The following is a 16,691-nucleotide window of genomic DNA, read 5'->3' as shown; positions in this document are numbered from 1 at the left end:
GCCCCGGGGTCAAAGCTTTATTGTCCAAAGTTGACTACAGTGTGATCAGCTGTTGGCTGTAAACCCACATCTTCACCTTATTGTGTTAATGTTAAATAAACATCCAACATGTTTAAAAAAATCCAAATGTATATATGTGTATATGAAACTATAATAACAGACAGACTATCAATGTTAAAAATAAACAAATGAACCTTATTTTAACTTTTTTTTTCATCTCATTTTTCATCCGTGATACGTAAAACTGACGCGCATGCTGCAAGGAGACGTTTCCAACTTGGGAGGTGAACGAGAGGTTCCGAACATAGATTGATCAGAGACCGATTAGCGCGTTTGACGTCATAAACTTCAAACAAATGACCCCATAAAAAAGGGAACCTGTCTGAATAAAAAGAAAAGCTGCGGGCGCACGGCACAGGGAGAGCTCCGTCCAACGTCACGGCGTCCTCGCTTCACTTTGAAACCAACCCAAAGTCACACAAGCGGCTGGTGGTCGACAAAGATGCCCCTTTCAAGCAGCTCCACGTCCTCAACCAAGAGCATCCGCAGAGCGGCGTCCGAGTTGGAGAGGTCTGACTCCATCACGGTGAGAATAGATGCAGATCCCAGGTTTCTTCTGTTCTTTCTTTCAAAAGTTGATTTATCATAGGCTGTAATTGTGTTGCCAGACGCCTTTTATCCAGAGCAAAGCAGGGGAAAGCTGAGAGTTTAGCGTTACGCACAAGTGGCGCTTGGTGCGCACGAGATCACATCCATTTCAAATCTAAAGCAGACATAACGGCAGTTTTACAATTCACATTGGCTTTGTGTTGTCGGTGCTCGTGAAACCTCGACATACTTTCATTTCTTTCACTTTTCATAATGTATGACACAGTCACAGAGGTTCGTGGGCAGGCGGCAAAGCTTGATCGAGGACGCGCGCAAGGAGCGAGAAGCCGCCGCCGCAGCTGCAGAAGCGGCGGAAGCCAGTGAACAGATCGTGTTCGAGGAAGATGATGGGAAGGCGCTTCTCAACCTCTTCTTCACGTTACGAACTTCCAAGACACCCGCTTTGTCGCGGACGCTCAAAGTTTTTGAGGTACGAAAAAGCGTGTGTGCGAAGTTTGTTTATTTATTTATTTTTGTGACAGAAAAGTCTTGCTTAAAACCACTTTTAACATCATTTAGTTACATTTTAAATGTTTCGAATACAATAAAACCAAATCAGAGGCTGCCATTCGGAATTTAATAATTATACCGTTGTTTTCTTTATATTCATATGCATTATTTTCAACAAATTTTATTCAGGCAAGATTTAATTTTAATTTTTAAGTTTAATTTACTGGACAGTTACTGTAAATGCTGATTTGTCACTAATTATATCATACATAAAAAGCAGTAAACATTTAATTTGTTTGGAAACTATTCCATTAATATAAATAAAAGCCACATTTGTATGTACATCACAGTTATATTAAACCAGGCGTAAACCAGGATTATTTGTATCCCGAACATATGTCTTCCAGACGTTTGAATCTAAGATTCGCCATTTGGAGACACGGCCGTGCAGGAAACTCAAGGATTGCCTGGAGAGCCTGGAATACTTTGTGCGTTGTGAGGTGCATCTCTCAGATGTCAGTACTCTCATCAGTTCCATCAAGCGGAACGCAGACGATGTTAAAACCACCAAAGAAGTCAAATGTAACAGATTTTTTACTGTGTTTGTAAAAAGAAATGAAGCATATTCAACATTTGGCTCAAATTTAACCTGGTGTTTCTTGTTTTCGTCAGTTCACTGGTTTCCAAAGAGAATAGCCGATTTGGACAGATGTCATCATCTGGTCACAAAATTTGATCCAGACCTGGATCAAGACCATCCTGTAAGTACCGACTTTGACAGCAACGTGCATGAGCAAAAACAGGAGTCATTATTATACTTTAAATATGGTTAGAACAATATGTCATGGCACCAGAAATACGATCATAGCTTTAATATATCTGATTTGAACAGGGCTACACAGACCCTGCCTACAGACAGAGGAGGAAGATGATTGGTGACATCGCTTTCAGATACAGACAGTGAGACATGCTTGGCTTTTTCCTGACAATTACATCAACTCCTCAAAAAGAAACTAAAGAAAAAATCTAATTTGTATTGCTTCTAATCGTCTGTTCCTGTGTTTCTCCACAGCGGGGAGCCAATTCCCAAGGTGGAATACACAGCGGAGGAGATCGGGACCTGGTGAGGGCTGCTGCATGCGCATTCACAGTCCTGATGAAAAAAATTAAAAAATCAGCGTTTCAGTCCTTCTGACTGTTCATCGGAGCATCACCACCGCAGGCAGATTCATCTCACACCTCAGGCTGATGGTTACGAGTTGTCATTCATGGGTATTTGGACAAAGTAGTTTCAAATGGGAGGACGTAGATGTGGCAGCTTGAGCGGAAAATCTGTTGCTACAATGGGAATCAATTTGACTGGAATAGGATGAAATACCAGGTCCCCAATCCCCATTTACAACTGTTCTGTGGCTTTGAATGGAAATGAGTGTCTGTTTATGTAAATGTGCAGTGCCACTGCACAATAATAGTAAGCATTTAATACCCATTTGTTTAATCTTGATCAAGACTTTACAGTTTTATGCTACAAGACTACAAGACTTTTAGTGATTGTATATGTTTGACTGTTTCCTATTGTGCTCCTCAGGCGGGAAGTCTACTCCACCCTGAGGGACTTGTACACCACGCATGCCTGCACTGAGTATCTCGAGGCCTTCCACTTGCTGGAGAGGCACTGTGGGTACAGCCCAGACAACATCCCCCAGCTGGAAGACGTGTCACGCTTCCTCAAAGGTACAGACGGGGTTTAAAAACACAATAAAGGCCACACCCAAACTGAGTGCAGCAAATGTTCAGTGAACGCATTGCTTGTCCACCTGTTCTTTCCCCCCTTCTCCTAAACACACACACACACACACAGAGCGCACGGGGTTCCTGCTGCGTCCAGTGGCGGGTCTGCTGTCGGCCAGAGACTTCCTGGCCAGTCTGGCGTTCCGGGTGTTCCAGTGCACCCAGTACATCCGACACGCGTCCTCCCCCATGCACTCTCCCGAACCGTAAGCAGACGTGTGATGTGATCTCCCTTTCGGTTTCCATTAGCACCTGTGAGCCCATCAATAATCTGTGTGGGGGCTTTACTTCCCTTCAGTGACTGCGTCCATGAGCTCCTGGGCCACGTCCCAATGCTGGCCGACCGCACCTTCGCCCAGTTTTCGCAGGTGGGCTTTGAAAAGGCTTCTGCACACTGTCAGTATTACTCACGCTTTGTTCTTAGAATGAATGGATGTTCTGTTGCAGAACCTTGGCCTGGCATCTCTCGGGGCCTCGGACGAGGATATTGAGAAACTCTCCACTGTAAGTTGCTGGTCTCCACGGAGCAGGACGCTCACTTCACTGATCCCTACTCTTGGTGTTTAAAAGCAGAAGCTATAAATCGTCTCCTAACTAGATAATAAAAACAACCCAATACACAGTTGTGGATCCCACGCCCCGGCCCAACCCCTGACCATGTTCAATTAACTTTAATGTGACGTTTGCCGCACATAACAGGGCCCGTGTCCGCTCCAGAATTGCTCTGAGCCGCTGTTTACGTTTTCCCATCAGCTGTACTGGTTCACTGTGGAGTACGGCTTATGCAAACAGAACGGCGAGGTGAAGGCCTATGGCGCTGGGCTGCTCTCCTCCTACGGAGAGCTTGTGGTACGTTCCAGCGCGTATCCACTGGTGTTGTAATCTTTCTACGGCTTCAAAGAAGCAATGCGACGGTCACAGCCTACTGAGCCGTCGCTGACTCTGCGTGTTTTTCCTCTTAATTCAACCCAGTACTCCCTGTCCGACGAACCGGAGACCAGGGAGTTTGACCCCGGGGCCGCGGCGGTGCAGCCCTATCAGGACCAGACGTACCAGCCTGTTTACTTCATTTCGGAGAGTTTTTCAGATGCCAAGGAGAAATTCAGGTATGCCGGGGCCCAACGCGCGCGCACACACACACACACACACACACACATGAATACAGGCTGAGACAGAGAGGAACAACAAGGAAGGGGAGGGGTTATGCGAGGACAAGGTCAGAGAACAGCCAGCCTACCCCCGAGGCCACAGGCTTTTTTTTTGTAGGTCAACCATGGCAGTCAGAAAGCAGCTGTTGCTAATGTAGGCGTCCTAACCGAGACACCACGCTGCAGTTTCACTTGGCCCGCACCACACATGTGCCTCTGCAAAACAAGTGAGAACGGTAATAATAGCGGCGGGACCTTTTCCTACCGAGTTGAATGCATTTTGAAGCTAAATGAAATTCTGGGCTCGTTTAAGTTCTCTTCCTTCCCGGCTCCTGTGCATGTTTAACCAGGACGTATGTGGGCGGCATCAAGCGCCCCTTCTCTGTGAGGTACGACCCGTACACCAGCAGCATCGAGGTTCTGGACAACCCGCTCAAGATCCAAGGAGGCCTGGAGGGAGTCAAGGATGAGCTCAAGGTGCTGACAGACGCCCTCAGTGTTTTGTCCTGATGATGTCCCCCTCCCTCCCCCCAGTGCTTGATCGCCCCACTGCTCTTTGCCCCCCCTCACCCCCCAGCCCCGCCGTGCCGTGCTCCGTCCAACCTGCAAGCGGAACCGCCGTGGTTCCCTTTCTGTGCCGTGCGTCCGGTTTGAAGCTGTTCCTCATAGGTTGTCGCTTGTAGTCGCTGGCTGCGTGGTCCATAAGGTAGCAACCATTAGAATACGTTGAAATGCAGCACAGGCTAAGTTTGTCTCCGAAGACGTTCAACTGGCTGTGGATCCATTTGTGCATCGATGAGGTCATCAACCGTAGGCAGTTTGTGCTTTTTGAGCGAAACGTGTGTTCTTTTGAGACGTGTGTCAAAACCTGAAGCAAAAGCAAAGGGAACTGAATGTCCTGAATGAAATTGATGTGGCATTTTAAAACCAGAGCAAGGTGATGGCATAATAAAGTGTATATTGAAATCATATTTATTCTACTCATCAGAAATACCTGCTGTATTAAAAGGTTTTAATAAATTCAGAATTTCAGCTGTGAAATTGTTTATCTTGGTTGGTTTTATGCTGTTTTTGCTTTGCTCTGCAAATAAAAAGACAATGTGAAACCTACACTATATAGAACATTTATTACAGCGAGAAAGAAAACAACTGTCAGATAGAAAAAATAATTGCAAACAAGCACATTTTTAATCCGGTATCTGCAGCCTCGCGTCTGCCAGAATCACACAATGTTAATCATCACTAATGATGATGATGATGACATTTGCCTGCCACAAGAGGGGGACGTCCAGCTGGTTGCTTCTGCCCAATACAAACAGCCCTACGTGTGAATGCCAAGATACAGAGAAGTGGATGACAAAGCGTTGCAAGTGCAAACAATTTAACCACATATATTAAAAAAAACGTCACGTGGAATTAATTAAAAAACGTGTAATTCCGTTGCAGAAGCCGCACACCCTAGTTCGGTGTTGGGCACACGGATCAACTTCAGGGCACGTGCCTGCTGCTACAGTCCGGGTTACGAAACCGATCCTGGAACAGCACCCTTCGAACCTGCTGAAAACCACGAGACAAACAAACGGAGGTTCCCTGCTATGGCCGCTAGATGTCAGTGTGAGCCTTGACCTCGTCCAGTAGCCAGGCACGTTAGAAAGAAGCCCATCTCAATGGATGCAGGCAATTTGCGCCACTGTTTGTGCAACATGTATGTGAGACCTCACGCTATCAGGCGGCGTACTCCATTTAATGCGTGGAATGCGTGAAATATGCGTTTAGGTGGCGTTGTGCGCATTCATGTTTTTATTTTGGACACTTCCATCAGGACCAAATCATGTCGTTCTCTATTAATAGGGCCTTTAGCGTCTCGGCCAATGTATTCTTCTCTCTGGAGGCTTCCCTCGTGCGCTGTCACGCGCATTTGACCCCAGACACTACGTCCACACCTGAGTCAGGGGACCCACGCTGCGTCCGCTCGGAATGTTTTAACGTTTTAATTACGGCAGGTTGGAGACGTTTTCTTGGAGTCTTGGGAAATACGTCTATTCCTGTTCAGTCTGCGCACTGTGAGTAAACATTGTGATTGCAGGTTACAGTGCGTAAAAGTGGAACATGGATGGGATTGTTCCATATTTTGAGACTCTGCCTCTCTTTCTCCTGTTGCCTTTTCTCCCTTAAAGCACTTTTCCATAAAACGTCTCGATTTTTTTTTCGTCCTTAGCAGTCGTGAAGAGAAGGAGGAGCGTGTGGGCGTGGTCTGGGCGCAAGGGGCGTGTTTTCGTATATAATACTTCTCCCTGAGAAGTTTGGTCTGTCGCCTGGTCTTTGGGACAGCCTCTCACACATCATCTCTATAGACTCGCCATCTGGGAAACTAAGTTACCTGCAATCTCTCCAGCCAAATAACCCCCAACATTTTGACTACTACCATCTGCCATGGAGACCCAGCAAAGATACAGACACCACTCCTTTTGCCACACCTGCCGGAGAACGGAGAGCAGCAGAATTAAGGTAACAGCTGGGAACTGGTTGTTTGACGCGCTTCCGTTGTGCTTTGCGGGCGTTGAAGGACCTCTTGCAGGGTTGCACCGTTTCCTCGCCTTCGTTAATGAGAAAACCGCTTCGGGCTGAGTTGATGAGTTGCGCCCATCATTTTTGTATCAGTGTGGGCAACCGGGGATCTCTTCATTTGCATGCAACTGAGAAAGTTCAAGATGCAAATGCTTACGTGACAACGGGGGCTCGTTGAGGCTTTGAGGCGTTCTGCTGCAACAGACGACCCGACGCGCTTGAAGGCGGCACTTTGGTGCGTGTTATTCCTTTCTTCTCACTGTGGATGTTGCGCCGATCCGCTGAACTCCGAGCGAACAGCTGGTGTTTTCGCGGGCGGTAGGGGGCAGTAGCTCTGAGGGTCAGTGAGCTCACAACAGGGTGAGCAAGGGGAAAATATATGCTGAGTCTCGTTTTTCGGATAGATAACTATTGAGCAGCCGGTCTTGCAACTTCTGTAAAGTTGTGTAAGAGAGTGACGGATAGAGATACCCAGGGGCTCGTTTTCCCCTAAGAACAGGCTCTTCTCTCAGGTGCGACCGCAGCTGGTAACTGTGCAAAGGGAGACTTTCTATTCCAAGTTAAAAGGTCAGTGCGGAGAAACAGCATTGATCCGCGGGGCTGCGCGTAAAAATCCGTGCGTAACGATCGGACCCTCTGACACTGAAACGCAACATCTGGCTGTCATGTGTGAATTTCTGGAAGGGTGGAAAAGGGGGGATTTTACGTCAACACGTCTGAAATTCGCAGGTGCATTCTGGTTTGGACTCGCCGCTTTGGTATATTTCATTCTGCAACGTGTGCTTTTGTCCGCAGGTGAAGAAGATGTCTTCGCCCAGCCGCTCGCTGCTGTTTGCACTGGCCCTGACGCTCTACGTTGTCGAAATGGCCTCGGCGGAGACGCTGTGTGGGGGAGAGCTGGTGGATGCGCTGCAGTTCGTCTGCGAAGACAGAGGATTCTATTTCAGTAGGTCCAAAACCAGCCCGGTGCACGTCGAGTCCCACTTCTCCCCAAACTCCTCTCCGTCGCGTCTCTGTTGTTGTTCATTTGCACACATCTGTTTGGATAGCTGCGACTATCTCTCTGTCTGTGGCTGTGTGGTATGCCTGTTTGGTATTTTTCTTTCTCACGCGCTCTCGCACACGCAAGCGCGCGCGCGCACACACACACACACGCACCGAGCGAAGGAAAGTGAAAGAGAGGGAGACCGTAGCCAGCTGTTTGTCTCAAGACCTCGACCGCGCGGCTCTGCTGAGTGTGCGCATTCTTCCTACAGTCCGTACCTCCTCGTTGCATATGAAAAGCCCGGCGAACTGTGAAGGCGCACACCACTCGGCGCGACACAATGGGCCGCTTGTTTATCAGTAAAGTAATAGCACCCCAAGAGGCATACCAGTCACCTCAGCACCAGTGTTCCCAGGCGCGGCGACCACACTGATGAGCTGGAGGGCGGAGGCTGTTTTTGATGTCATTGCTCCCATTGTGATGATGACGGGAACAGCATTATGCCATTAATCCTCTAATGGACCGGCTTCTGTGTTATTTGTCTCTGCTGCACGGAAGATCCGGTTCAGTTCAAGAACTCACTGGCCACGTTTGACCCAGTGCCTTTAAACAGGGCAGACGGGCAGTTTCCGCGCATCTGTCACCAGCACAGACACAGTTATCCAGTTTGGGCCAACACACTGTAGATGTGCCCCCCCTCCATCCAATCTAGCTCTCCCCTCTCAGGAAATTTCCCCCCATATTGTTTGGGGTACGACTTCGAGCGAGGCCTTGAGCGGGAACGCCGCTTCCCTGTGCAACATGCGGCACCATCCACACACACTGGTCACCTTCTATCTGTGTGTGTGTCCCATTCTTTTGTGCTTTGCATGCTTCCCCTCCGTTCTGACCCTCATGCTCCCTCTCTCTGCACTGATCCATTTTCCCTTGTTTTCTCTGCCTCCTCTCCACTTTCGCTCATCATCTCTTTATCTTTGCTGACTCGACAAGGGACAAGGTCACTCAGGAGTTCTCTTGTTATGTATTTGCTCGCCCAGATGTCTGTCTGCGAGCTTAGCTGACGCAGTCACTCTCTTTAGGTGGCTGGAGCACGGGGTGTTTACTGGTGTACTGTATTCACCCATTAAAGGACACCCAGATAGACCTAATCAGATTATCTTCAACAAACAAAACAATTTGTTGCAGTTGGCGAAAAATTGTCTTTTATCCTCTTTGCTCCATGATCCATGTGTGTTGAGCTAATCCTGCAAAAACAATCTAGACTGATGGCTGGTGCCAGTCCTGTGTCTTCGAGGCTCGGGCTCACCCTCTTTATCCCTGGCTTTCCTCCTCAGGTAGGCCAACCAGCAGGGGGAACAACCGACGCCCTCAGAATCGTGGGATTGTGGAGGAGTGTTGTTTCCGTAGCTGTGACCTCAACTTGCTGGAACAGTACTGTGCCAAACCCGCCAAGTCTGAAAGGGACGTGTCGGCCACTTCTCTTCAAGTCATACCCGTGATGCCCCCACAGGTAGGCCTGGACAACAGCAACACAAACATACCAGTATGGGAAACATTCTGGACCCCTATCTTCACCCTTATCTCCTCTCTCATCTCCCGTGTCACCACTGACCTCTGGTCTCGCCCCTATGGAACTCACGCAAACAGAGGTTTATCTTGTTAAATGGTCAGTGATATTACGTTACGTTACGTGCAGAGTGCTGATGATGGTGGAAAACACCGGGGCAGCTCTAGCACTTAGTAATCAGGAAAGAGCAGAGTCATACTGACAGACTCCTATGTATGTGTGTGTGTGTGTGTGTGTGTGTGTGTGTGTGTGTGTGTGTGTGTGTGTGTGTGTGTGTGTGTGTGTGTGTGTGTGTGTGTGTGTGTGAGAGAGAAAGTCTGTGAGATGGTGGCGACTACTGGTCCGTAACAAAACAGTGTGTTCTGAGTGTGTGATTATTAGTCACGGTACAGCAAGCTCTCTAAAGCTGGCCTCCGTGTTGGTCCGTGTGGTCAGAAACACCTGGCCAGACCATCAGAGTGCCTCTGGAGTAAATACGCAGGGAATAGTCAAAGCTTTTCAGTTCTTTTCACATTGGTCACAAGACAGAGCTGTGGCCCCTGTCCAGACCTCTTAAAATCCCCTAAACCTTCCCTTTAAACAAGACGAGAGCGATGATTGCAATGTTTCTGCTTCGACCCGTCGTGGGGAAAAGTGACAGTGGCACGAAGTTTGCTAGCGATGTAAACACATCGGGGAGGAAAGAAGCGGGCGTTCTATCTGAAATGCAAAAAAGATGCTGCTAGGCAATTAGCTGGGACATGTTCCTAGTTTGTCTGAGCAGGGAGCGACGGGTACAGCCCTCTCTGAAAGCCAGCTGTTCTTAACCTATTGAGCAGGCCTGGGGTGAATGAAGGGGGATAAACACTCTTGAAGTGGCAGGACCAAAACAAGCCATTCAGGCGGAGCACTGGCTACTCACGCATAAATTCTAGCTTCACTGCTACCATTCCCACCTCGGCCCGATCTCTGCTGCTTGAGACAAACCCCCGACGCTGTTTAAAAAAAAGAGTTTGCGGCGCAAGAATAGCGGGTTTGGGAATGACAATGTGTTTATGCGCTGTTTGGCTTCGGCTCGGTGGAGTGGGGGCTGAGTCGGTTCAGAGGGTCGTTGGGCGACCGACGACGTGCTCCTCATATGTATATGAGGAGGGAGACCACCCTTCCCTTTGACCGTATGTTAAAGAGCCTGAACTAAGTACTTGTTGACAGCTTCTCTCAGTCGAGGGAACCAAAACAAGGGCAAGTCGGAGGCAAGGCGTGTCTGTTTTGACGCTCGGCTCTATAAGAATGACATTTGATTTCCATTTGACTGCTCCAACAATGACTGAATGTTTTCAGAACATAAACAAGGCTTTTCCTCCATTGTAATGAGCACTTGCACAGTATCTTATCACCCCTAATGAACTGACCCCCTCTTTTCCCCTTCTCGCCCGCTCGCCACAATAGGATCCCGTTAGGAAGGTGAAGTATTCCAAATACGAGGTGTGGCAGAGGAAGGCGGCCCAGCGGCTCCGGAGGGGGGTCCCCGCCATCCTGAGGGCCAAAAAGTTCCGGAGGCAGGCGGAGAAGATCAAAGCCCAGGAGCAGGCAATCTTCCACAGGCCCCTGATCAGCCTGCCCAGCAAACTGCCGCCCGTCTTGCTCGCCACGGATAACTATGTCAACCACAAGTGAGCCCGCTGCCAGCCCTTTGCACAGACAAGAGTTTGGAGGGAGAAAAAAAAAGACTAGGGGATTATAGCTTTGTCTCTGACGTCATTTCTGTGGCAGTCCTCTTTGACCTCCCCTGCCCTGTCAGAGCCCACCAATCCCTCCCCCCCGCTCTCATCCACTACTTCTTGACCCCCTGGCCCTTTTCTAATGCCCCCCCACCACCACCACCCACCCTCCTCCAAGACCCCCCCCCCCTCCTCCGGCACACATACGTGCCTTCACATTCTTCCTATCTAAACTCTTTCGCTCCCTCTCTCTTTCAGTCACTGACACAAAAGGCACGAACACAAATGATGAACAAAAAGTTAACAATTCGGCTGAATGCAGTTCAGGTGGATCCTCGAAGCAAAAGAGAAAAGGGAGAAAGGAAGACGAAAGATCTGTGGTTTGCAAGTGTCAAGAGGACACCCAGCGGAATGTTTTTTTGTCCTTGTGGAAGACAACTGAAAGTGAAGAGCAGCTTGCATGACAGAAACCATTCCACATCATTTTTTTTTCCTGAGGCAAAAAGAAAATCTCTATTAGTTCTTTTTCTTTTTAGTTTGCACCTCTACCTATAAAGGGACTTCCACACTGTAAGGAATTATTTTGTAAAATTAGATTCCTGTTCCAGCACCTTTTGATCACAAACAAAAAGCAGAAAAGAGTCTGCAAAATTGCACATTGCCACGGATTACGTCAAAGTAAAGAAAAAAATGGCACTATTTTTTTATGAACAATGAACGTGTAGCTTAAAAAAATGTCATGGTGCTAGCTTTGGGAATGGACTCAAAGAAGAGGTTGAAAAGCACGCTTTTTTTCTTTGAATGAATATTAAAACTTTCCGTTTTAAGGAAAGTGTGACTTTTAAAAAAAGAGGAAAGTAAAGGATATGGGGGAGCTCCTGGCAGTGGCAATGTCAAGGGGGAAGTGTCACTGAGAAAAGATACGGGCTGTGTTGGCATCTAGGCTCACAGCTAGCGCTAGCGGCTGCTCATCACTAGCTTGCCAGCATAAGTGGCAAGAGGGACCTGAGACCCAGTCCCTGCTCCTCCTGTCTCTGTGAGGCTGCTGGACACAGGGAGCAGTGCAAGGACACACAGGGGACACTGTGGACTGGCTGGATTGGAACAGTACTACAGTTCTGGGACAGTACTTCCTGTTTGCCACGGTTCTGCGGACTGCTCTGACAGGAAGTAACATAGCATGGACAAAGTGCGAGTGGGATAACGATGATTCTATTTTATTTTGACTTTTCTGTTTTCATTTCTTATCAATGTTTTAATGAAAAAAAAGAAAAAAAAGGAAAACCCTGTCAGTTTCTGGTACCGTGACATTCCTGTTTTTCCAACCTAGGCATTTTTATTGTTTCCATTGTTCTCGCTGTGATGATATTTTACAGTTCAAAAAGAAAGGCACAAAATTTCAATTCAAAGGGAAAGAAACAGCAATAATGTCAACTAACAATTTATTTTTAATGTATATCAGTAGTATTCACATGCTTTTGCCTGAAAACAAATACTTGAATATGTATATACATCTATATCTATATGTATATATATCTATACGTATATCTATATGTATATATATATATATGTATAAGTATATAAGTATTCACACACACACACATGTATATCTATATCTGTATCTACCCATCTCTTGCTTTATACATAAAGACAACTAGATAGGTAGATATAGATGCATGGATATATGGATATATAGATATATAATTAGTTTCCAGGGACGTTGTGTTATTTTCCTTTAGTCTGAGCTGTATCTTGCGTAATGAGCCGCCAAGCTTTTTTGTTTGTTTGTGGAAATACAAATAAGGGCACTGTATAAAGGCATTATTTATTTTGTTATAAAATATATTTGAGAAATTGGTCCAAATAATATACGTAGCACTGATGCTCAACTGACGGATTTATTTTGTATGATCTCTGTTTTCCAATTGGAGTTGTAAGGCTTTTTTGTAGATGCTTTGTACCAAAAATAATGTCTTTTTATCTCTGTTTGTTCGCCATAGTTACTTTAAATTAATATTTTAACAGCAGCATAGCCTGGATTACTTAGGTATGTTATGTCACAGAGTAGGCACATACACCTAATACGTTGGTCTGCATGGATTCGCAGAAGCCGGTCAGGGTTGTCTGCGGAAAGGAACGCATCAGTGAGTGACTTTACTATCGGAAAAAAATAACTGTTCAACATTGATTGTACTCAAATCCACTATGTTTCTAAAGCCACTTTAGTATTTATGGCGGGGTAATGATCAGTCCTTCATTAAATCATGTCTTTGTAATGTGCATGGTGTCCTATGATCTTCTAAGGAGCATCTTGCCCATGTGCCAGTGCCACTGATGTTTGCTGTAGACTTAGGGTTTAGCTTACGTGTGACTCACACAAATCATCATGTCAATGCCCAAACTATACCATCAAAGGTCACCTAAAGGTCATTGTCTGTCTGTCTGTCTGTCTGTCTGTCTGTCTGTCTGTCTGTCTGTCTGTCTGTCTGTCTGTCTGTCTGTCTGTCGCAGACAATGCCCCATATCTTACGAACACCTCAAAGTATTTGTATTTACATGCCGAAAGAGGTGAGGGTCGCTACCAATTCTCCAGTTCTCCATCCATTATGCTTTTTGATGAAGGGCTATCACGCTGAACCATTTCTGGAGCACTCAGGAAAAAAACACTATCTATGCTGTCCAAGGTGAGCGAGTGGGGTAGCTGAGTAGAGAGTGTAAGCGATACTCTTGTTGTAGAAGGGCAGCTGAGGTTGTTACTTGTAACCGGCCACGAGCGTACAGCACTCTTGAGACAAACCACTCAAGCCCATGTCAGAAACAAGGTCATTCTGTGCCACATCCATCCTCCTCTGTTGTGTCTTGCATCACCCCATGAAATGGAGACTTAATCGATACACCACGCGGTGGTGAAGAGTCAAGCCAATATTTTATATCTTCTTTTTGCCAGAGAGATCTCAATTATCAAGACTGCGTCCTGATTCTAATTATATTCTACTTCAGTTGTGCAACAAAGCAGGCAGTGCAATTATTATTATATTGTTATTGTTATTATTATTGTTATTATTAATATTATTATTATTATAGTTTCTATTTTATTCTACATTTTCCTGCTAGGACTGCATTCATTCACTATTGTAATGTTCAAACAGGCTACTCTAGTGTTCTTATGAAGGCGTGAAAGACAACCACTTCTTTTCGCTGAATATGAAGAGATATCTTGCCGAACAACGGCGACTTTTTCTGTGTCAGTAGCTCACTCAGCCTGTGTGTATTTTATTGATTTAACCTCTGCACGCTAGAACGTCCGAAATGCACAATTCATGTACTTTCATTTTTAATATCAATAAAAAAACATTTTATCAAACATACAATGTCAAGGTCTACTGTTCAGTGTCTTTGCCCGACCCTGGATGTTTGTTTTCACTTCTTATATCAATCAAATCATATGTACCCCATTAATGATTTATGGCGTCTTCAGCCCTTTTAGCCCCTCCCCCTTTACCCCCTCCTCTCTTCATCTCTGCCTGCCTTTTTGTTTGTCTGTCTGTCTGGCTGCCTGCCTGCCTTTTTGTCTGTCTGTCTGGCTCTGTCTGACTGTCGCCTGCTCTGTGATTGGGCAAAGTGTGCCAAAGTGGAAATCACCACTCACAGAGTGGTGAGCAGCCTGGCCACAACTCCTCAGTCCTTCCTCTGCTGCATGCCACACTAAACCTGACTTGTTCTCACTGCCTCTGACACACCCATCGGTCCATCCATCCCTCCGTCCTACAGCGGCTTGCTAACTACTGGAGCGAGCTCCACTTCAGAGGCTAAGTTTAGTAACCGACATGTCTCAAATTATCACATGCGTACTCTGAAAATGGCACGACCTTTCATTGTTGACATGCATGAACATACCCACCCATGGGATGTCTGTTACTGGGCAGATTTACAGTATAGTTGCTTTGTTCCCAGAATGGAACAGCGTCGGGCACTGGGGTTTCTTGGTGTAGCAGAGTTTACTGTGGCTCTCGGCTCTGTTTGAGGCTGGCATCAAAGAGATTGTACTGTACTTACTACAGCCAGGAGAGACCGGAATCTCCTTCCCTCTGGTTTCAGCGCCATGTTCTGACTTACAGCCATGAGCTGCTTATGTGTTGTGTTGGATAGAGGAGCTTGTGATGTTGCTTTTATGGATGTATATAGATCAAATTACTCACATTTACACAGTGTCAGCAACCTTACCTAGTAAGGAGTTCATCGTCTTGCAAAACAAGGGGAAATCTGCAGCTGGAGGTTTATTCTTTCAACAAAATGTTGACTCCCGGCTTGAGGCGGCACAAGTTCACACAATCGTGACCATATTTAATTTGCATAAAACAAACGCCAATGTTCACATAGTGTTCAAGTGGTGACTGGCAGGTATGTGTTCTCCTGCAGCCTATCTGGTACTAAACCTCTACCCTGCAGGTGTTTATACGACGGGTTTGAGTCTTTGGAGTTTGGAGATGAGATCAGGGACTTTCTGGTCCTCAGGGCTCATCACTGCTCAGTGTCTGGCATAACTTAAGTCGACCAGGACAAGCCAAAACGGGCCATAGTGCAATAAGACACACTTTAAAAAAATCTCATTATTGAGTTTGACGATATTGGTGGTTTGGTCTTGTCAAGGGTATCAAAGCAGAAACCACATGCTGTGATTTATTAAAAAAACAAGAGACGTTGCTGCAGTTAGATAAAATGGAATTCACCCGTGCACCATTGGATTTTAATATCTTGTTACTTCAGAGGCCAAAACTGAGCTGAACAGTTTGAAAGGCCTGACATTTGGCTTTCATGGGGCCAACTTATGCACCATCAGTTGGGTGAGAGCGTTTTTAATTTGCTGTCAAATTGAAATTTACATCTACATCTAAATCTGGAGTCAAGACATAAAATCACTATAACATTATCCTAGAGAAGTAAACAATAGAAGGAGCTCAGAAATGCCACCTCAACCTAAACCGGTGGAGCCAAATAAACCATAGCCCGAACCCACGCATCCATCCCCATCAGAGAGGCCTCCTGAACTGTGGAGCAGATTGTAGATGTGGGTGGCACATCTCTCCCAGGCCTGACATTGGAAACTGCCAAAGAGCACACTAGAGTTAGTTGTGGTTGGCCGGATGCACGGGATGCATGTAAGGCCAGGCCAACTATTGAGGCACAGTGTTTGGCAAGCCCAGACCATCACAGCCCAGCGTGGCCACACAGGCCAATTAAGATAGGCCTTCTCCGCTCCTTTCTTATCCTCCCCTCCTCTGTCTCGCTCCCTCTCATCTCTCCCTCTTCTCTTTATCTCCTATTTTCTCTCCTGTGCTCTCTCTCTCTCTCTCTCTCTCTCTCTCTCTCTCTCTCTCTCTCTCTTTCTCCCAATCCTCACAAAGCTTGCTCGCGCATTCCTCCATCCCTGCTTTGCCTCTCTAATTGCTGCCGATTGAAAAGCAGGACGGTGAGAGGGGATGAGACAGAGAGAGGGAGAATCAGAGGGAAAGGGGGTCATACCACAGAAGTTCTGCAGCCGGGACAAACTGTACTGGCCCCCTGGAATAGTCAGAACTCCAGCGTTTGATGTGTGAAGGCTCAAGCATCCAGCACGGTTGTATTATTTACACAGCAACTTAACCACTTGTCTGATTTGCCTAGATATCAAATTTAAAAAAATATAACTCAATCTACAGCATTGCATCGGTATTGAGGTGGTTACAGCAGGGCCAGAGCATAAAGAGGGGATTGTGTTTCTTCAGTGCCCCACAAAACTACCTAATTGTTGATTCCTAATCAACCAGAAGCTGTGAGGAGGCTTTCCTAATTAT

General features: G+C 46.5%; 2 protein-coding genes across 2 annotated transcripts; both read left to right on the top strand.

Moving 5' to 3' along the window:
* Positions 1-358: 358 nt before the first annotated feature.
* On the top strand, positions 359-5,141 carry th (tyrosine hydroxylase). Its single transcript, XM_029153801.3, has 13 exons — positions 359-586; positions 875-1,078; positions 1,506-1,680; positions 1,771-1,859; positions 1,991-2,058; positions 2,171-2,221; positions 2,687-2,832; positions 2,960-3,095; positions 3,188-3,257; positions 3,337-3,393; positions 3,643-3,738; positions 3,862-3,995; positions 4,388-5,141. Exons 1-13 carry the CDS (start codon positions 503-505, stop codon positions 4,545-4,547), a joined length of 1,470 nt encoding a protein of 489 aa, XP_029009634.1. The 5' UTR covers positions 359-502; the 3' UTR covers positions 4,548-5,141.
* A 1,189-nt stretch (positions 5,142-6,330) lies between these two features.
* Positions 6,331-14,230, top strand: igf2b (insulin-like growth factor 2b). The gene is made up of 4 exons (XM_055509782.1): positions 6,331-6,545; positions 7,401-7,555; positions 8,929-9,100; positions 10,586-14,230. Exons 1-4 carry the CDS (start codon positions 6,471-6,473, stop codon positions 10,811-10,813), a joined length of 630 nt encoding a protein of 209 aa, XP_055365757.1. The 5' UTR covers positions 6,331-6,470; the 3' UTR covers positions 10,814-14,230.
* Positions 14,231-16,691: the final 2,461 nt, after the last annotated feature.

The sequence above is a fragment of the Betta splendens genome, chromosome 6 (genome assembly GCF_900634795.4).
Source record: "Betta splendens chromosome 6, fBetSpl5.4, whole genome shotgun sequence".
Classification (NCBI taxonomy): domain Eukaryota; kingdom Metazoa; phylum Chordata; class Actinopteri; order Anabantiformes; family Osphronemidae; genus Betta; species Betta splendens.
Note: the sequence above shows the minus strand (reverse complement) of the source record. Positions and strands in the feature narration are given on the sequence as shown.

Coding starts and splice junctions, on each gene's coding strand:
- th (XM_029153801.3), top strand. CDS start 503: ATGCCCCTTTCAAGCAGCTCCACGTCCTCAACCAAGAGCATCCGCAGA. Junction 3,394..3,642: donor ATATTGAGAAACTCTCCACT/GTAAGTTGCTGG, acceptor TTTTCCCATCAG/CTGTACTGGTTCACTGTGGA. Junction 3,996..4,387: donor GATGCCAAGGAGAAATTCAG/GTATGCCGGGGC, acceptor ATGTTTAACCAG/GACGTATGTGGGCGGCATCA.
- igf2b (XM_055509782.1), top strand. CDS start 6,471: ATGGAGACCCAGCAAAGATACAGACACCACTCCTTTTGCCACACCTGC. Junction 7,556..8,928: donor AGAGGATTCTATTTCAGTAG/GTCCAAAACCAG, acceptor CTCCTCAGGTAG/GCCAACCAGCAGGGGGAACA. Junction 9,101..10,585: donor TACCCGTGATGCCCCCACAG/GTAGGCCTGGAC, acceptor TCGCCACAATAG/GATCCCGTTAGGAAGGTGAA.